This window comes from Engystomops pustulosus, chromosome 11 (assembly GCF_040894005.1).
Source record: "Engystomops pustulosus chromosome 11, aEngPut4.maternal, whole genome shotgun sequence".
In the NCBI taxonomy this organism is placed as follows: domain Eukaryota; kingdom Metazoa; phylum Chordata; class Amphibia; order Anura; family Leptodactylidae; genus Engystomops; species Engystomops pustulosus.
This window is the reverse complement of record NC_092421.1, coordinates 6,999,310-7,020,523: the sequence shown is the minus strand read 5'-3', so window position 1 is coordinate 7,020,523 and position 21,214 is coordinate 6,999,310. Positions and strand designations below refer to the sequence as shown.

The window sequence follows — 21,214 nt, the reverse complement described above, 5'->3', positions numbered from 1 at the left end:
AAGGCAAGTTTTGATTTATTTATTTTTTTGACTCGAGTATAAGCCGAGTTTGGGTTTTTCAGCACATTTTTTGTGCTGAAAAACTAGGCTTATACTCGAGTATATAAGGTAAATGTAAAATAAAATCTTCACACGTCACATCTGCTCTACTCACTGTATACGCAGGGTGGTGGGCAGTGAGAAGCTGCAGTCTCTTGGCTCTTTACGAGATGTTTCCTTCACTTTTGCCAATAAGACCACACGGAGAAATCCTGCGCAGATGCCCGGAGTTAACGCTTTCCTGCCTTCTAGTGGTTTGAGATTTTGCTATGCAGGAATTCCACTAAAATGTTGCCTGAAATAAAAAACGGGAACTGCCAATCAGTTTTATTCTTCTACCGTCCTAAAATGTATCTGTACTGAAACAGAACTGTGAGTGTGTCCAAATTGTGCTGCCTCTTTCCCAAGTGAAGCCGCCCCCATCCATCTCCCTCCCGTCCTGTCTCTTTGTGTCTACATAAGAAGTTTTTTTTTTTGGGAGCCGGAGACATCACAATGGCCTCCTGTGTCCTAACTTCCGCTTTATTAAGTCAGATTCTCATGGCAAGTAAGTGGATTTTACGCACATTTTTCCTATAAAGCTTTTCATTTGTAGTTGCTGAAATATTTGGAATGTTCCTGTGTTTGTCTAGACTTTGTAGAGCCGTCTGGTCTAGAGGCTTGTGTGGCTCCACTGCTCTCATCTTGTGTGTTTTAGTGTGTAAATATGCAGAGGGCGAACGCACTTGACAAAGTTTAACACATCTTACATCCTTCTTATGTGCAATGACAGTGATCCGAGATTCTTCCGCTGCCGCACGCCGTATCACAACATGATATAAAGTTGACATCTTTAGCTTTATTAGAAGTTTCTGTGCTACCGTTATATAATATGCATAAAATAATAATGATATATATACAGGCGGTCCGCTACTTAAGGACACCCGACTTACAGACGACCCATAGTTACAGACGGCCCCCTGTGACCTCTGGTGACCTCTCTGGATGTTACTATAGTCCCAGACTGCAATGATCAGCTGTAAGGCGTCTGTAATGAAGATTTATGGATAATCCTTGGTCCAATTACAGCAAAAAATTTAGAAACTCCAATTGTCACTGGGGCAAAAATTTTTTTTTTCTGGATCTACAATTCTATAATATACAGTTTTGACTTACATACAAATTCAACTTAAGAACAAACAAATCTTGTACGTAACCCGGGGATTGCCTGTACAATTATCTTGAAAACCACATGAGTGTGGATATGTAGTTTTTTGAGTCTTACCTCCGGCTGTCCTGCTTGTAATCCCTCCTCTCAGACATGGCACCCCTCCAATATCAAGTCCCCAAGATATAATAACATCGACTTTTTTGTTCTGTTGTTCACTTGGTGCTGCTTTGTAATTGGATCCAGGTGCTGCTGCGGCCTCGTACAGGTCACTTTTTAAAAAATGAAGTTTTTTTTAAGGGAGTGTCTTTATAGTTCAGGATTTTGTCACAAATGAAGTATAGATTACAGACCTACTTAAGAACACCCGACTTACAGACGACCCGTAGTTACAAACGGACCTCTGGATGTTGGTAATTTGCTGCACTTTAATCCCTGGTTATAATAAACAGCTATATCCTTTATTAAATGTGTCTGTAATGAAGCTTTATTATTAATCCTGGCTCTTATGATGGGATATGGGGTTACAATTATAAAATATACAGTTTCGACTTACATACAATCTCAACTTAAGAACAAACTGCCTGTATCTTCTTTGCTCTTACTTACTGTAAACTGACATGTAAATGGTGAAGGGGTTGTCCAGGTTTAAAAGAAAATGCGGGAGATTTATCATTAGTCCTATGTAGGTTCCTGGCGTATAATTGTTGCAAATTTCTAAGCAAACATGGTTTTTGCAGGTTTTTTTAGGGAGAAAAAAAACGCAACTCTAAAGTCACGTAATGGCGGAAAAAATATACTACAGTGCGTGCAACACCGAGCAACATCACATTTATCAAACTTCACCCCATTGGTGCTTCTGCAATTAATTCAGAAATTACTAAAATAATTTTTTTTTTCACAGCAGGTTTCCTTTTAACTGCTGCCCCCGTTCCACCTGTGAATGCAGAGTTGCTCATTGAATGGACTATTCTTACTCTTGTTAAACCCTCATTTCTGTCTCACTAGGTCTTTCTTCTACTCTGAATGTAACAGTTTCCCCATCACCATGGGCTCTGCATCACACGGGAGACAACGCAACCATATGGTGCTCAATATCTCAAAGAAGAAAACACAACAGTTTGCTGACGGTGCGATGGGTCTATTCTTCCAGAATCAAAAATGAGCAGACCATTGGAAGGATTACTAAATACGGCAACATACAGATCTCTGGCAACTGGAGTCATAGAGGAAATCTGGAAAATGAACATCCAGACAAAGGTTACCAATTCATGTTGAGTGATGTCCGTCCATCTGATCAGGGGACCTACATCTGCCGTGTTCAGGAAGTTGCCTTGCACAGGGGTCGGTGGAGTGCTGTTTCTAATGGTACCGCGAGCACCTGTCTAAAAGGTGAGAAAATCCTGTTCTACCCTTTACTTACCTTTTCTTCTGTAAACAATATCCCATTGGGGTCTGCAGCAACTTATGTGTCTCTCTAGTGGTTTTACAGAAACAGGGCAAACCATATGATTGAAAACAAATTGGTGCAAGATACCGTAGTAATTGTTTTTGCCACTCTGGGGTTAAAACATATTGGGGCACATTTACTCACCCATCCCATTGCGATCCCCGCTCTGCGTTGTCCGACGAGGATTCCGGTCTGCCGTCATTCACTAAGATCGTGCGTCTAATTTCCTGCATGTGTCGCTTCCCCGCTGAGGTCCCAGGAGTTCACCTTCTTCTTCCTGGTGCATGAAAGTGCATTGTCCGTGTATAATGCGCTGTGCGGGGAGTCACTAAGATCGTGCACCTGATATCCTGCATGTGTCGCTTCCCCGCTCAGGTCCCCGGAGTTCACCTTCTTCTTCCTGGTGCATGTAAGTGCATTGTCCGTGTATAATGCGCTGTGCAGGGAGTCACTAAGATCCTGCGTCCGATATCCTGCATGTGTCGCTTCCCCACTCAGGTCCCCGGAGTTCACCTTCTTCTTCCTGGTGCATGTAAGTGCATTGTCCGTGTATAATGCGCTGTGCAGGGAGTCACTAAGATCCTGTGGCCGATATCCTGCATGTGTCGCTTCCCCACTCAGGTCCCTGGAGTTCACCTTCTTCTTCCTGGTGCATGTAAGTGCATTGTCCGTGTATAATGTGCTGTGGGGGAGTCACTAAGATCATGCGCCCGATATCCTGCATGTGTCGCTTCCCTGCTCAGGTCCCTGGAGTTCACCTTCTTCTTCCTGGTGCATGTAAGTGCATTGTCCGTGTATAATGTGCTGTGCGGGGAGTCACTAAGATCCTGCACCCGATATCCTGCATGTGTCGCTTCCCCGCTCAGGTCCCTGGAGTTCACCTTCTTCTTCCTGGTGCATTTAAGTGCATTGTCCGTGTATAATGCCCTGTGCGGGGAGTCACTAAGATCCTGCGCCCAATATCCTGCATGTGTCGCTTCCCCCGCTCAGGTCCCTGGAGTTCACCTTCTTCTTCCAGGTGTATGTAAGTGCATTGTCCGTGTATAATGTGCTGTGCGGGGAGTCACTAAGATCATGCGCCCGATATCCTGCATGTGTCACTTCCCCGCTCAGGTCCCCGGAGTTCACCTTCTTCTTCCCGGTGCATGTGAGTGCTGATCTTGTGACACAATTTCGTTTTTAAATTCCACGGTTTGTCCGAATAAGTCGGGTTGTCCAACGTCCATGCCCCCCCCCGATTTGTGTCGCATGCAAGTCGGCGCCAATGCGCCAAAATCTGATCACGTGCGACAAAAACCCGGGGCAATTCAGATCAAAACAGTAAAAAGTCGGGAAACCAGACGAAAATGCGTCTGACTGACTCTTAGTAAATGTGCCCCAAAGGCTGTCATTACCACAAGAAGTGCTATATTATAAACACTAGGGAAGATAAACTAAGAAGTTTATCCGGTTGCGGCTTCCAGTTGCATCGTCGCAGGGCTCGTCACTCGGCCAACACTTCTGGCACGGTACTGTTCCGTAGCCAGGAGAAATATTGGACATGTCTTATATTTCCCCATAATACGGCGCCGTGCTCCATATATTATGGAGAGGGGCGGGGGGGAGCACTTACCCCCTCCTTTTCTCCCTACAGTACGACAGACACACATTGGGGGTCATTTACTAAGGGGCCGATTCGCGTTTTCCCGATGTGTTACCCGAATATTTCCGATTTAGGCGCACACGATCGGATTGTGGCGCATCGGCGCCGGCATGCACGCAACGGAAATCGGGGGCCGTGGCCAAACGAAAACCCGACGGATTCGGAAAAACCGCCGCATTTGAAAAAAAAAAATCTGTCGCATAGCTTGCACTTACCTTCACTCAGCCCGCCCCGGTGAACTCCAGAGCGTTCCGATGCTTTTCAGCGCAGGAACGTCAGAGGAACTACCTTAATGAATCCCGGCAGGACCCGAATCCAGCGCAGAGAACGCGCCGCTGGATCGCGAATGGACCGGGTAAGTAAATCTGCCCCATTGTGTGCATGAAGCCTCTTAGAGTAATTTTTTTTTTTTAAAGTTACTTTTGTTTGTAATTTTTGGAACTGATGAATGTATACTTTTACACTTTTGACCTGTGTGGTTGCTATTTAAAAATATATTTTTTTCATTTATTTTTAAAGTAACTGCTTTTGCTGCATTTGAAGAAAAGCAAATCTTCACCGGGGCTTTATTTCAAGGTAATACTAAACAAGTTTTTTGGCATGCAACAAGTTCCTCTATTTTGTTGCTCTTTTGCACCCACTTTGGGCATTCAAAGGGCCTGTGGGAGCTGAAAACGAAAACCAGCGGAGACTATAGCTGAAATCTCCTCCGGGTCAGACCTGGTCTAGACTGGTTTGACCTGGGGGAGATCGCTCCTGGATCTACTGAGAGGTCAGGCTGCAGAATTCTGGATGGAGGGAGATATTAAAGGAAAACTACCACTGGCGTTTTAGGGAATTACGTGAAGTGTATTTGGCATCTCCAACACGATCCTGAAACACATCATTAAGCCTTTACATGGCAGTGTTCATGTGAAAAGAAGACTTTGAAAAATATGCTAATTAGCCTCAGGGTTAATAATTATGCACGCCTCCAGCAGCCATACTTACTTCCTCTCCCCTGCTGGATCCCAGTATAATTTATGCCTGCCTCCGGAGGGAGGTTACTGGGCTCTCCAACAGGGCAAGGAGGTAAGTATTGCTGCTGTAGGCGTTCATAATTATTAAACCAGAGAGTTCTGTGTACGTCAAAGAGCGCATGAGGCTAATTAGCATATTTTTTAAAAGTTTTTTTTTTACAGGAGTGTCAGCATGTCAAGACTTAGGAACTCATGGGGAGGATGCCAACAGGCAAGTAAAGTCGTCTCAATTCACTACCACGCGTGCTGTAGTTCTCCTGTAAGACCGGTCACAATTCCAGGCTTATTAGCTTCTCCCCATTGTGTATGTTGACTTGCATTTGTGATAAAAATTGTTCGGGCTTGTCAGGTTTCAGGGGTTACATGTAAATGTTATTATCAGGGAACAAGCTCAGGAACAGGGTACAAGCTCTAAAAGTAGGGTTCAAACTACATGTTTTGGGTTCCAGATCAGGTTGGGTTTCAGGCAGGCTACAAGGTTCAGGATCAGGCAGGCTACAAGGTTCAGGATCAGGCAGGATACAGGATTCCGGGTCAGAAAGGAAAGAGGATACCAAGTAAAATTTCCGGATGAGGCTGGGGTTCCAGATCAGCCAGGATACAGGATCAGGTACAGGTAACAGTTCACATTGGGTTTCAAGTCACTGGTGCAGGCTGAATACAGGCTCGATCCAAGATACAATTCAGACTGGGGTTCAGAGCAATTGGCCCAGACTTGACACCATCAGTTCAGATTGGGGGTTTAGCGTACTGACTCAGGCTAGTTATCAGCTAAAATATAGGTTGCAGGTCAGACTGGGGTTCAGGATACCAGCTTGGTACAAATTTAGGGTTTCAGTTCTAGCAAAACATAACCAGCCCTGAGTAAACTGCTGAATACTGGCAATTTATCCAGCTCCTGGACGCCCCCCAGACAGCTGACTGCATGGGCCCTGTATCCCTAACCAGGGGTGCACCAGCCATGAGGCAAGTTGAGCATCTCGCCTCAGGCGGCACCAACTTTAGCAAGGTGGGGGGCAGCATCAGGGGTTGTAGTGACGTGTTTTAAAGCAGGTCCTGACACTTAAAAGAGAGTTTAGCTTCACCCATGTCCCTAACCCCCATCTGAGAGTAGCCCAGCTCCAGAATGAACCAGCTTTTCAGGGATTCTGAACGGCAGCTGGAGGTGTGGCTCACAAGCCCAGGAGCCTCCAACAATATCCATCAGAGAGTTCTGACCCGGATTTTATTGTATTTAAGAAATAGAATAGCCATTGTTATTCATTGGAAACTGCAAACCTGTAAGAATTTTTAAGAATCTTGCTGAAAGTCTGTAACCAGGAGACTTACTCTCGATGGATTTTATTTTTGGGGTTAAATGCTTGTTTGCTTTTTTATTTCTCCAGATCTTTATGTCTATGCCGTCCTCATATGCTGTGTTGGCATCCTCAGCTTACTCACCTTCCTCCTCATTCTATTATGTCAGACCATCTATAGAGGAGCACAATCAAAGGGTGAGTAGATTAACTATGTTCATATACAAATTAGCCCCTATCCACAGTGATGGGACCCCCACAGATCATGAGAACAGGGGTCTATTATATCTATTGCTCAAGATGAATAGAGCCATGGGTTGCGTGATGGAAATGTATGCATTTATATAGGGATACATAGGGGCAGATTTACTTACCCGGTCCGTTCGCGATCCAGCGGCGCGTTCTCTGCGCTGGATTCGGGTCCGGCCGGGATTCATCAAGGTAGTTCCTCCGCCGTCCACCAGGTGGCGCTGCTGCGCTGAAAAGCATCTGAACGCACTGGAGTTCACCGGGCCGGACCAAGTGAAGGTAAGCGCGTCCCAAGCAACACATTTCTTTTTTTAAATGTGGCGGTTTTTCCGAATCCATCGGGTTTTCGCTCGGCCACGCCCCCCGATTTCCGTCGCGTGCATGCCGGCGCCGATGCGCCACAATCCGATCGCGTGCGCCAAAATCCCGGGCCAATTCAGGGGAAATCGGTGCAAATCGGAAATATTCGGGTAACACGTCGGGAAAACGCGAATCGGGCCCTTAGTAAATGACCCCCAGTGTTATTGTCACGCATGGGGGTGAGGGAGAGTCTCTTGGATGATGGTACTAGCCGCAACCTGGGACCGGAATCTAAGTGGTCTTTGCCAGAGCCCGCTGCAAAGCGGGATGGTCTTGCTGCGGGGGGAAGCCACCAGGTCATTCCACGGGTCCGACTAGGCCCGCGGTGGCAGCCAAGGTAGGGAAGCAGGGAAGTCAGGACCTCGGGATGACAGGACCTCGGGATGGCAGGACCTCGGGATGACCACCGGGATACAGGACCACCACAGGAACACAGGACCGCCACAGGATTACAGGACCGCCACAGGAACACAGGACCGCCGCAGGATTACAGGACCGCCACAGGATTACAGGACCGCCACAGGAACTCTACAGGACCACCACAGGAACACAGGACCGCCACAGGATTACAGGACCGCCACAGGAACACAGGACCGCCACAGGAACACAGGACCGCCACAAGAACACAGGACCGGCACAGGATTACAGGACTGCCACAGGATTACAGGACCGCCACAGGAACACAGGACCGCCACAGGAACACAGGACCGCCACAGGAACTCTACAGGACCGCCACAGGAACTCTACAGGACCGCCACAGGATTACAGGACCGCCACAGGATTACAGGACCGCCACAGGAACACAGGACCGCCACAGGATTACAGGACCGCCACAGGATTACAGGACCGCCACAGGATTACAGGACCGCCACAGGATTACAGGACTGCCACAGGAACTCCACAGGACCGCCACAGGAACACGGAGGAAACCTGGGAACGCTGCAACGCTAGAAAACTCAGGAGGGCTTTCACTTTGGGGTATGACTTGAAGATCCCGCAGATAGTGAAGGGAGGTGCCGGATTATGAGGGCGAGGCCGGATTAGCCAGTGCCAATTAGAAGGACGCTGGCCCTTTAAATCCTGAGATGTCGGTGCGCGCGCCCTGGCAGCGGGAGCACGACCTGGAAGGAGGTGTGCGGCCTACACGCCGGGACCTGAGGAGAGCTAGGAGCCTGGAGAGGTGAGTAAAGGCAGGAGGGACACTGCGCCACGTAGGAGGGCACGGGTGTACCCGCGATCCATACCGAGGATCGAGGGTACGGCTGTGACAGTTATGCATTCTCCTGCAGGCCAGGTCCTCTGACAGATGCCAATATTACATTTCCTTTTCCCAGGATGACAGTGAAGAGATCTGATCCATACAGGAGAGAGCGCAGCTCACACAGGAGGTGGAGAGAAAGTGTTGGACACCCCTCTATCTTATCTTTTAAAGGAAATCTACCATCAGGATCATGGGTTGTAAACCAAGCGCACTTACATGTTGGTGAATGTCCTCTTTATCAGGATCTGCTATTCTTTTAACTTCGTATTCCCTTGATTTTCTAAAAAAAAAAAAGTATGCAAATTACCCCAGGCTCCATATAGATCTATGAAGAGCAGAGCCCCTGAGGCTCATTTGCCCAATTTAACCCCTTATCACTTTCAGCTCAATGACCAGACTCGATTTTTCAAATCTGCCCTGTCTCACGATAATTGGTTATAACTTCGGAACGCTTTAACATATCCCGGTGATTTTGAGAATATTTTCTCGTGACACATTGTACTTCATTTTAGTTATAAAATTTAAGTGATACGTTTTGGGTTTCGTTCTGAAAAAAAGTGAAAATTTGGCAAAAGTTTGTAAAAATTCTTCATTTTCCAAGTTTGAAATGTTCTGGTTTCCAGACAGGAAGTAAAACTACCCAAAAAGTTTGATAAGTAACATTTCCGGAATATCTGCTTTATGTTGGGATGATATTTTATACATCCTCTCATTTTTTAGGATGTTATGAGGCGCAGAACTTTAGGTGCGATTTTTCTTATTTTCATGAAAATTGCCATAACTCACATTTTGAGGGACAACTCAGCTTCCAAGTGACTTTGAGAGGCCTAAATAATAGTAAAACCCCATAAATTACCCCACTATAGAAACTGCACCCCTCAGCGTATGTAACACAACTTCTATTGAGTCCATTAACCCTTTAAGTGTTTCACATGGGTTAAAAACTATGGACCTGCGATTTAGAAACTATAGAATTTTTTTGGAAAATACATTCATTTAGGCCAAAACTGACAGTTTCAGAATAAATTAAATGATGAAACGCACTGCAACGCTTGATGCCCAATTCCTCCCGAGTACTGATACCACATATGTGGTGGTGACTGCTGTACGGACGCACGGCCGGGCATAGGATGGAAGCAGCGCCATTCACAGCAGATTTGTATTGTCACTTGTACGACCTATACATTTTTATTTTTTTTGGTAATGCGAACATATGAGGGCTTATTTTTTATGGGATGAGATACAATGTATAGATAATTCATTTAGGGGGGTCTATAGCTTATTCATGAGATTTTATTAACTATTTCAAGGGGGACACAAACAAAATCATCAATTTTTATTTTGGATTTTTAGCATTTTTTTTTCCCCCGCTCACCGTAATGTAAAAATAATATTTTATCTTTATTCTCTGGTTTACTACGATTGCGGTGATACCTCATTTATATCGTTTTTCTTATTTTTGCTCAATTTTCCTGAGCAAAACCAATATTGGAGAATATCGCATTGTTTTTACTATTGACAACTTTTCAGGGCCATAACTTCTGTATTTTTCTGTTGTCAGATCTGCTTGAGGAATTATTTTTTGCGAAAACAGTTGTTCTTTTCAGTTGTATCATATTAGGTAACGTAACTTTTTTTGATCACTTTTTAGAACATTTTTTGTGATGGTGTTTGATGAAAAATTGTATATTATGGGAAGTTTTTTGAGTTTTTTTTTTACGTAGTTCACCGAGCGGGTTCAATATTGATTTAGATTTATTGTACAGATTGATACGGACGCGGTGATACCAAATATGTAGGTGTTTTTGTGTTTTATTTACTTTATTTGCATTTTATGTGTTACTGGGGAGATTATGGGACTTTTATTTTATTTATTTATTTAATTATATTATAAAAAGATGTAATTTTTCTTTTTCTACTTCTTGGCTTGAACAAGCGATCATCCGATCGCTTATTCAAGCCTTTACACTGCAATACACTTGTACTGCAGTGTATAGTATAAGTAACTGAGCGTGCCGCGCATGCTCAGTTACACACAGCCGGGTCCTGCCAGGAAGGCAGAACCCGGCGGGGAGAGAAGCCGACAGCCTCGGGTCACTCGTCGGGACCCGGGGCTGAGGCAGGAGGGATCGGATCCCCCGATAAGCACACCGGGGGGGTCCGATCCACGGGGGACACACTTGCACGCCGCGGTCATGCTTGTAAGGGGTTAAAAAAGGCGTACGCGTCAGAAGTACCCTTAATGACCGCCGTAAAAACCCGATACGGCGGTCATTAAGGGGTTAAAGCCTTTTTTCATAAAAACAAGGGCATTAGACGCTAAAAGAAGGGCAGATCCTGCCAGAGGGGGCGCACACCAGTATGTCAGTGTGCTTGGTTTACAATCCATGATCCTTATGGTAGATCATAATAGTTTCAGCTGCCCTTACATCTACTTCCTTGACACTGTGGGCCTGTAGCAGCTCCCATGGTTGCTACTGTTGTAGTTGCACCGCTGCACACTGTAACTTACCAATGATGGTAATTATGAGGTTGCACCCCTCAAACTATTCAAAACAGGACTTGTTAAGCTTGTTAACTGTTCAACCCCTTAAAGGAAACCTACCATTTCAAATGGTAGGTGTAAGCTGTAAGCACCGAGCACCACCTCAGGGTGAGCTGGTGCCGGTGCTTAGTTTCGTTAGTGTTAAAACCGCGGTATCGCGGTTTTAACACTTTTTAAACTTTATAGCATAAACTGCTTCGGCGCTGCGTGCGCCTACATAGGAAATGCCGCAGGCAGAAGCGTCTTCTGCTATAAAGTTTAAAAAGTGTTAAAACCGCAATACCGCGGTTTATAACACTAACGAAACTAAGCACCGGCACCAGCTCACCCTGAGGTGGTGCTCGGTGCTTACAGCTTACACCTACCATTTGAAATGGTAGGTTTCCTTTAAGGACGCAGGGTATTTTCGCTCATTTCTCACTCTCCATCTTTAAAAATCCATAACTTTTTCATTTTTCTGTGTACAGAGCTGTGTGAAGCGTATTTTGTGCATAACAAATGTTACTTTCCTGTGATGTTATTTATTATTCCATGCCGTGTACTGGGAAGCAGGAAAAAAATTCCAAATGGGGAATAATTGAAAAAAAAAAAAAAACGCATGTGCGTCACGTTCTTGTGGGCTCTGTTTTTACGACTTTCCCTCTGCGTTCCAAATCACACGTCTGCTTTATTCTTTGGTTCGGTACGATCGCGGTGATACCGGATTTATATAGGTTTTATTGTGTTTTAATACATTTTCAAAAATTAAATGAATGTACGAAAAAGAAAAAAAAATTGCCATCTTCTGACGCTAATAACTTTTTCATACTTTGGGGCACGGAGCAGGGGGAGGGGTCATTTTTTGCGAAATGAGCCGACGTTTTCATTGCTACCATTTTGAGGACTGTGCGACATTTTGATCATTTTTCATTACATTTTTTATGTCATACAAAAAGGTGTAAAAGTCGCATTTCGGACATTTGGGCACCATTTCCCGTCTCGGAGGTCACTGCCGGTTATAACCGTTTTTATATTTTGATAGATCGGGCAGTTTGGGACGCGGCGATACCAAATGTGTCTGTGATTTTTATTGCTTATTATGTTTTATATCAGTTCTAGAGGAAAGGGGGGGGGGGTGATTTGAATTTTTAATATTTTATAAACATTTTCTAAACTTTTTTTTTTCTTTTTTTTCACAGTTTTTTAGACCCTCTAGGGTACATTAACCCTAGATGGTCCGATACCACTGTATTGCCATATATGGCGTTTTAGCATATGATTCATTACAATCTGGCTCATTGTAACGAATCTCCTGAAACCATGCAGCCTTGGGTCTGATGAAGACCCGAGGCTGTCATGGCAACCGATTGCTGCCCCCTGATGACGTTCAGGGGAGTGTTGATTGGAGGAAACTGGAGGCTTTAAGTGCCGCCGGCGACTTAGCCGGCGGCAGCGAAGAGGTTGACCCCCGCGATCAGTGCAAGCACCAACCGAGGGTGACAGCGATGGGTCTTTGCTGTGATATGCAACATAGCCCATCTCTGTGTGAGCTTTCTTCATACGCCCTTCATAGCTCTGGGGCGGATATATCCATCGCACAGCGTGAAGGGGTTAAGCATCGAACATGAAAAAAAAAAGAAAATGGAGATTCTATACAGAATTTTCAAATTTTGACAATAAATGATTATTTGGCCCCAAAGTGTATCTGTTCATGTAGGATACAATGAGAAAACACATCACAGATTTTGTTGTGCAGTTTGCTCTCCAATACCCCGCATGAGGATGTAAAGCACTTTATGGGCCCATAACAAATCTCAGGCGCTATGTGGCATTTGTTGAGCTTATAACAGACCAGAACAACAGAAGCCCCTAAAAATGATTACAATGTATGAACTTTCTTGCTGGAAATGAAAAAAAAAATTCTATTCTTTTACTTTGTTTATACTGCAATATCCCATTGATACAGCTTAAGTTTGAATTTTGCAGAATAAAAACTAATTTGGAAGGAAGAATCAGGTGCTTTTGCATCCCCATCTTCTAAATGGCGTAAAATTTACATTTTTTTGTTGATTGAGCTGTATTGGGGTTTTTTTTGGAATGAGTTGTACATTTTATTGGAATAATTGTGGTGTAAATTTGACATTTTGATCACTTTTTATAGCTTTTCTGTTTGGTTGGATGCACAAAAATTTCAGCAGGTTGTTTTTATGGTATTGTAAAATGATTTAGTAATGATTTTTTATTTTATTTTACGGGTTGTTATGCAACAATTCCAAATAAGTACAGCTTATGTGGTGATTTTCACTTTTTTTATTGTCCTGCTCATCACTGGGAGTACAGCAGGAAATTCTCTCTACAGAGGGAGCAGAGGGGCGGTGAGACAGAGGGAACAGGGGGGCGGTGAGACAGAGGGAGCAGGGGGGCGGTGAGACAATGTAACAACCTGTAAAGCCAGATCACATGGTGGTTAGGGTAGGCTAGGGCTCATTAACATAACATAAAAAATTAGATTTCCTTTAAGTCCCACAATGGCCGAAATGTGTTTTACTAAGATCCATGCAATATGTGATCAAATATATTCTTTAATATTAAGATTTGTTCTCATGCTTTATCTTTTTTTTTGTTTGTTTTTTTTACAGCAAAATGGAAACGATCCGAAAGGTAAGTAAAAAAAAAAAAAAATTAAGTATGCAATTTTCTTTAGAATATTATTGCGCCCAGTAGATGATAGGATTGGGTCCCAGACTCCCTTTGTGCACATGCCCATGACTCTCTCATTGGGGCTCATTAACTAAGGGTCAGAACGCCGCAGTTTCGTTGGGTTTCCCGAATATTTCCGTTTTGCTACGAATTTCTCCGGGATTTTGGTGCACACAATCGGATTGTTGCGCGTTGGCCCCGACAGAAATCGGGGTTCGTGGCCATCGGACAACCCGATGGATTCGGACAAACCGTGGAATTTGAAGAAGGATTTGTCACAAGATCAAGCACTCACATGCACCAGGACGAAGCAGGTGAACTCCGGCGGACCTCAGCGCAGCAGCGACACCTGCTGGAACTCAGACGCATGATGTTAGTGAATCGCGCTGGACCCGAATCCTCGTCGGACAACGCAACACGGGATCGCGACGGGATCGGGTAAGTAAATCTGCCCCAATGAGTCTGGCTGCGGGAAGGAGGTCAGACCTCAGCCCCTGAGATAGGTGGAAGTCCATGAAGTGCGATCAGCAGCTATAATCTACGTGTGATGTATCCCGGGGATATGTCATAAATAGTGAATATTAACAATTACATTTAAACGCTAATGAGTTACTATGAGTTAATTTCACTTTCAGGGCATTGGATGCTGACGGCTTTTCTACTAACCCCCAGTCTTCTGGGCCGGCGAAAAAGAAAAAAAACAAGAAGAAACCAGAAGAAACACCGCCTGCTATACCGCTAAAAGGTAGAGGACCTCCTTACACACATATATGAACGTCGTCATTTATAAACCTCTCCCAACGCACAGATAATGATAGTGAAGGACGGTCCCAATGCTCTTAAAATGTATATACAGTCCTTAAGTCGAAATTGTATGTAAGTCGAAACTTTGACAATTGGAGTTTCAACATTTTTTGCTGTAATGGGACCAAGAATAATCAATAAATCTTCATTACAGACACCTTACAGCTGATCATTGCAATAGTAAAACATCCGGAGAGCTTCACCACAGGTCATAGAGGGCAGAGGGTTCCGTCTGTAACTAGGGGTCGTCTGTAAGTCGGGTGTCCTTAAGTAGGAGACCGCCTGTATCACCAGTCAACAGCAGCCTCCTGCCTGTAGACTTCAATAGCCTAGATCTGACTCCATTATATGGAGAGTTTTCCAGGCTCTGTGCAGGTGACGTAAATATTCTGTGAATGATATACATAATATACGTAAATTGCTGTATTATTATGACGTGGATGCAATAATTATGTTATTTTCTATTCTAATCCAGTCCATCTGGTCTGTGACGTTATTGAGGTGACTGCAGCCTAGAAAATCACTTCAGAATTAGTGTTTATCAGCTATTAATAATCCTCGTAGCTATTTAAAGATAATAATAAGAATATACATTTGTACACTCACCGGTCACTTTATTAGGTACACCTGTCCAACTGCTCGTTAACACTTAATTTCTAATCAGCCAATCACATGGTTGCAACTCAGTGCATTTAGGCATGTAGACATGGTCAGGACAATCTCCTGCAGTTCACACCGAGCATCAGTATGGGGAAGAAAGGTGATTTGTGGCCTTTGAACGTGGCATGGCTGTTGGTGCCAGAAGGGCTGGTCTGAGTATTTCAGAAACTGCTGATCTACTGGGATTCTCACGCACAACCATCTCTAGGGTTTACAGAGAATGGTCCGAAAAAGAAAAAACATCCAGTGAGCGGCAGTTCTGTGGGTGGAAATGCCTTGTTGATGCCAGATGTCAGAGGAGAATGGGCAGACTGGTTCGAGCTGATAGAAAGGCAACAGTGACTCAAATCGCCACCCGTTACAACCAAGGTAGGCAGAAGAGCATCTCTGAACGCACAGTACGTCCAACTTTGAGGCAGATGGGCTACAGCAGCAGAAGACCACACCGGGTGCCACTCCTTTCAGCTAAGAACAGGAAACTGAGGCTACAATTTGCACAAGCTCATCGAAATTGGACAGTAGAAGATTGGAAAAACGTTGCCTGGTCTGATGAGTCTCGATTTCTGCTGCGACGTTCGGATGGTAGGGTCTGAATTTGGTACAACAACATGAAAGCACGGATCCATCCTGCCTTGTATCAGCGGCTCAGGCTGGTGGTGCTGGTGTCATGGATCCATCCTGCCTTGTATCAGCGGCTCAGGCTGGTGGTGGTGGTGTCATGGATCCATCCTGCCTTGTATCAGCGGCTCAGGCTGGTGGTGGTGGTGTCATGGATCCATCCTGCCTTGTATCAGCGGTTCAGGCTGGTGGTGGTGGTGTCATGGATCCATCCTGCCTTGTATCAGCGGCTCAGGCTGGTGGTGCTGGTGTCATGGATCCATCCTGCCTTGTATCAGCGGCTCAGGCTGGTGGTGGTGGTGTCATGGATCCATCCTGCCTTGTATCAGCGGCTCAGGCTGGTGGTGGTGGTGTCATGGATCCATCCTGCCTTGTATCAGCGGCTCAGGCTGGTGGTGGTGGTGTCATGGTGTCTTTGGGCCCCTTGGTACAACGCCACAGCCTACCTGAGTATTGTTGCTGCCCATGTCCATCCCTTTATGAGCACAATGTACCCTGTAACATCTGATGGCTACTTTCAGCAGGATAATGCGCCATGTCATAAAGCTGGAATCATCTCAGACTGGTTTCTTGAACATGACAATGAGGTCACTGGACACAAATGGCCTCCACAGTCACCAGATCTCAATCCAATAGAGCATCTTTGGGATGTGGTGGAACGGGAGATTCTCATCATGGATGTGCAGCCGACAAATCTGCGGCAACTGTGTGATGCCATCATGTCAATATGGAGCAAAGTCTCTGAGGAGCTTCCAGCACCTTGTTGTATCTATGCCACGAAGAATTGAGGCAGTTCTGAAGGCAAAAGGGGGTCCAACCCGTTACTAGCATGGTGGACCTAATAAAGTGGCCGGTGAGTGTATATAATACATTGGGGGTCATTTATTAAGGGCCAGAATCGCGTTTTACCGACGGGTTATGCAAATTTTTCAGTTTTGTGACGATTTTCCTTGTATTGCCCCGGAATTTTGGCGCACGCGATCGGATTGTGGCGCATCGGCGCCGTCATGCACTTGATGGAAATCGGGGGCGTGGCCAAACGAAAACCCGACGGATTGGGAGAAACCGACGCATTCTTACCTTCACCAAGCATAGCATCGTGCACTCCGGCGGGCCTCGGCGGACTTCAGCACAGCAGCGACACCTGGTGGATGTCGGAGGAACTGCCTTAGTGAATCGCCGGAAGACCCGAATCCACCGCAGAGAATTGAAAGGCTAATGGGGTGTGGAGTAACCGCACCATGTAGCTTCAGTTCTGGCTACTCCACGCCCCAGCAGCTTCTTTTACATATTTTCATATTAGGGTAATAAAACATTTCAAAACTTAGCAGGCACTGAAGGATTATCCCGAAAAATGGCTCCGAGGATATTAATCGGATGACCCTGCCACCAGATCTACCTTAATTGGTAGATCCAAGATGGTAGGTTTCATTGAGAAAAAAAAATCTTTAAGAATTATGCAAATAAGCCTGAGGGGCTCCAGGCTCCATTAACATCTATGGATCCTAGAGCCTCTCAGGCTCATTTGCATTATTTTAAAAGCCTTTCATTTGTAAAACCAGGAAATAGGAAGCTTTAAGAAGAGCAGATCCTGCCAGAGGGGGCACACACCAACATGTCAGTGTGCTTAGTTTACAGTCGTTGATCCTGGCGGTAAATCTCCTTTAAGTGAATTTATGGAACTAAGCATGGGGTCAGTTCTTTGTTTCTAGCCTAAAAAAAAACACCTCTCTTCTACCAACAATAAAATAGTGTTATTTGAATTTACTTTCATTTATTAACATCACATTGTCTAATTGTAAAGCACTTTGTGCTTTTGTATTTCCAGGACCTTTAATAATAGTGGAAGGCAACTTCCAACAGGAGATCTTGCTGGTGAGTATATGCAAATGAAGACTAACATGAGCCACACAGATGAACTCAAAACCTGGTATTCTTGCAGAAATATACTATTATACTATTATAAAATAAAATATTACAGTCATGTGAAACAATAGAATGAGGCCCCTGCTCGAAAGAGCTCACAGTCTATGAAGGTGGTGATCCAAGAGGTATAAGAGCTTGTATAATGGGCCAGCCATTCTTTATAAGGGAAGGGAATAAAAACTATTTAATAAATAAGAGCTCGGCTGCTTGAACCAGTCATCAGCCACCAACTTATATGCAAAGTTCAAAGGCAGTGGGACCAGGGCCGCATCTGCCATGAGGCAGGATGAAAATTCCGCCTCAGGCGGCACATGACAGAGCCCTGTTGGAGGCGGCATAATTGCAATGTGGGCGATTCAGGGAAGTGCGCAGTACGGAGCTGCCGCTGGCAAGTCTGTACAACGCAATGTATAACCATGGCATCAGTCTCTTAAGACATCGATACCATTGATATGCAGAGTGGCGCAGAACCAACCAGTTTCTCAGCGCCGCTCTCTTTCTCCGGAAGACCCAGGCACTTCTGGTCAGTTTGCGGGCAGCATGTGATGACGTCACCGCGACCTGAGCTGAAGAGCCTGGAAGACCAGAACACCTTGTACCTTTTCGTTTTTCCTGCTGAATCCGGCTGCTACTAGGAAACATTGCTGTCATTTGTCTCAGTTTGTATTTTCTGACTGCGGTGTAATCCATTGTCTTCATTATGTTAGCAGTGGCGATTATTTATTGCTAGTGGTTAATTAATAAAATTGTGGATTAGGGTAAAAGTGGGGATGGTGAAGACTTTCTGGAGCTGCTTACATAACTAAACAAGGTCTGGCGGCCAGAACATACTGTATATAGTTAAAGTGGGGTAATATCTGTATATAGGGGACAGCATTTCATTATACTTGGGAGGGGGGATAGGGATCTGTATGTAGAAGGCTGTATATACAGTAATTTCAATGGGGGGAACTGTATATAGGAACCTTAGAAATTGGTGTGGGAGCTGTATCTGGTTTATGTGTACCGGGGCCTGACTTTAATAAAACTGTGGGTAGGGTGTTGTATATAGGGAGCAGATTTTTATGAAATTTTGGGTCTGCATTTTGACGGGAGCTGTATATAATCTAATTTGTAAAAGGAGTTGTATATAATTATATTGTATAAGAAATAAGAGGGGTCTGTATATTAATGCATTAGGCGGGGGGGCTATATACATAGGTGGCTCTGTCATTATATTATTGTAACTAAGAGGGGGAAATATATAGGTATTAGATTAGGGTGTCAGTGTATATATAATCATAAGGGGGGAGGGGTCTGTGTAAACGAATAATAACAGCTGGGTGTATATTAAAGGGGTTGTCCGAGACCTGGAAAAAAAGGATATGTGGTCAGGAGGGGGATGCTAAAAAGAATAAACATTAACTTACCTCCTTGGTCCCTCCGTGTCGTGCCCCCTTTTGTTTGCAGTGTCACAGAAGCTGCGTTTGACTTTAGACTCCATATACAGCGCTGAGATATGGCAAGGTGGGATAGGGGTGGGGGGCGCAAGGAGGGAATTGTGAATTAAATGTTTATTTTTGAAGCCGCCCCCTCCTGGGCACATTTAAAGGGTTATTCTCGTCTGGGCAGTCACATTGAGTTTGATAAATCTGCCATTTCTTCAATTGGATGTTATTAAAAAAAATGTTCCTGTGTGAAGATAATTTCTCATAAATGTAGTCATTTTGTCCCTTAGCAACGAGATAGCTTCCTCGGATACGACCACCTCTAGTGGAGGGATAGCGGTTTAAAACACTAGCAAAGGTAAGCTCCGGCACCAGCTCACCCTGAGCTGGTGCCCGGTGTTTACAGCTAATACCTACCATTACCAGTGGTAGGTTTCCTTTAAATACATTTCTAAAAAATATTTTAAAAAAGATATATTTTTAGTTTTTCAGTCTGATGTGTATTTTGCAAGATATTCCACGATCTGAACCTTTTTGTTACAAACTTTAGATCAATTTGATGTACCATATATACTCGAGTATAAGCCTAGTTTTTCATCACCAAAAATTTGCTGAAAACCCAAGCTCGGCTTATATTTGAGTAAAAAAATAAATATAAAAACTCATGGCTATATACTGGGGAAGGGGGCTGGCTATATACTGGGGGCAGGTGCTGGCTATATACTTTGGGGCAGGGTCCAGCAGGCTATATACAAGGAGGCAGGTGCTGGCTTTATCCTAGGGGGCTGGCAGGCTATATACTATGGGACAGGATCTGGAAGGGTATATAATGGGGGGCAGGTGCTGGCTATATTCTAGGGGGCTGGCAGGCTATATACTATGGGACAGGATCTGGCTGGCTATATACTGGGGGGCAGGTGCTGGCTATATACTGGGGCAGGAGGATAGCTATATACTGGGGGATATGTGCTGGCAAGCTATATACTATGGGGCAGGGTCTGGCAGGCTATATACTGGGGGGGAGCTCCTGGCTATATACTATGGGGCAGGGGACTGGCTATATACTGGGGGATATGGGCTGGCAGGCTATATACTGGGGGCAGGTGCTGGCTATATACTATGGGGCAGGGTCTGGCAGGCTTTATACTATGGGACAGGATCTGGCTGGCTATATACTGGGGGGCAGGTGCTGGCTATATACTATGGGGCAGGGTCTGGCAGGCTATATAATGGGGAGGCTGTGACCAATGCATTTCCCACCCTCAGCTTATACTCGAGTCAATAGATTTTCCCAGTTTTTTGTTTTAAAATTAGGGGCCTCGGCTTATACTTGGGTCGGCTTATACTCGAGTATATTCAGCATTTAAAATATATTTTCTCTTCTCTTATTTGTCAGCCAAAGCTAGTGGAAGAAGGTCTTACATATGCGGAACTGGAAATTATAAAACCCATACCACCTATTAAGGAATCCTCGTCCGGCACAGTTTATGCACAAATACTGTTTGAAGAACAAGAGAAGGGCCGAGGTGAAGAAGATCCGTGTTTACAGAGCAAACTCATTTTTGAAGGAAAGCTCTTTAAAGTCTGAAAACTGAAAATGAGTAAAAAGAGCTAAATGCTATACGTGCCGTGTAACATACTGTAGCCTCTATATTGTAGCTTGTATCTATATTTATGACTATTAGCACAATAACAAAGAGTTTTGTTTTCTTGAAAGGAGCCCGTCAGAAGCTTTTGGTGTACAAACGGCTAGAATAATATTTGTATCCTTTTTATATTCTTCCATATCAAAAGTAACATATAAAGTAACCACAGCAGCAAAAAGATATCAAAATAAATCAGTGGATGCAATCAAAAAATGACGGCACATCAACAATTCATACTTAAAAATTAAAGGTACAAGCAGTCTCCAGGTTACGTACAAGATAGGGTGCTTAGGTTTGTTCTTAAGTTGAATGTGTATGTAAGTAGAAACTGTTTATTTTAAAATTGTAGATCCAGACAAAATTTTTTTTTTGCCCCAGTGACAATCGGAGTTTCAAAATTTTTTGCTGTAATGGGACCAAGGATTATCAATAAAGCTTCATTACAGA

At 44.4% G+C, this 21,214-nt stretch overlaps 1 protein-coding gene and 1 long non-coding RNA gene across 3 annotated transcripts in view; one reads left to right on the top strand and one right to left on the bottom strand.

The window, feature by feature from the left end:
* LOC140105434 (uncharacterized) overlaps positions 1-1,648 on the bottom strand; it is a 21,020-nt gene extending 19,372 nt beyond the window's left edge. The window contains exons 1-2 of one of the 2 annotated variants that reach the window (XR_011850579.1): positions 1,304-1,648; positions 155-334 (exon numbers count right to left, since the gene is read on the bottom strand). This is a non-coding gene — a long non-coding RNA (uncharacterized lncRNA). Of the gene's footprint in view, positions 1-154; positions 524-1,303 lie in introns of those variants that run through there. The other variant, XR_011850578.1, reaches the window with a different exon arrangement.
* On the top strand, positions 224-21,214 carry VSTM4 (V-set and transmembrane domain containing 4). Its single transcript, XM_072129387.1, has 8 exons — positions 224-586; positions 2,195-2,578; positions 4,798-4,854; positions 6,683-6,790; positions 13,626-13,647; positions 14,322-14,431; positions 17,597-17,643; positions 20,518-21,214. The coding sequence occupies exons 1-8, from the start codon at positions 535-537 to the stop codon at positions 20,707-20,709; spliced, it is 972 nt and encodes a 323-aa protein (XP_071985488.1). The 5' UTR covers positions 224-534; the 3' UTR covers positions 20,710-21,214.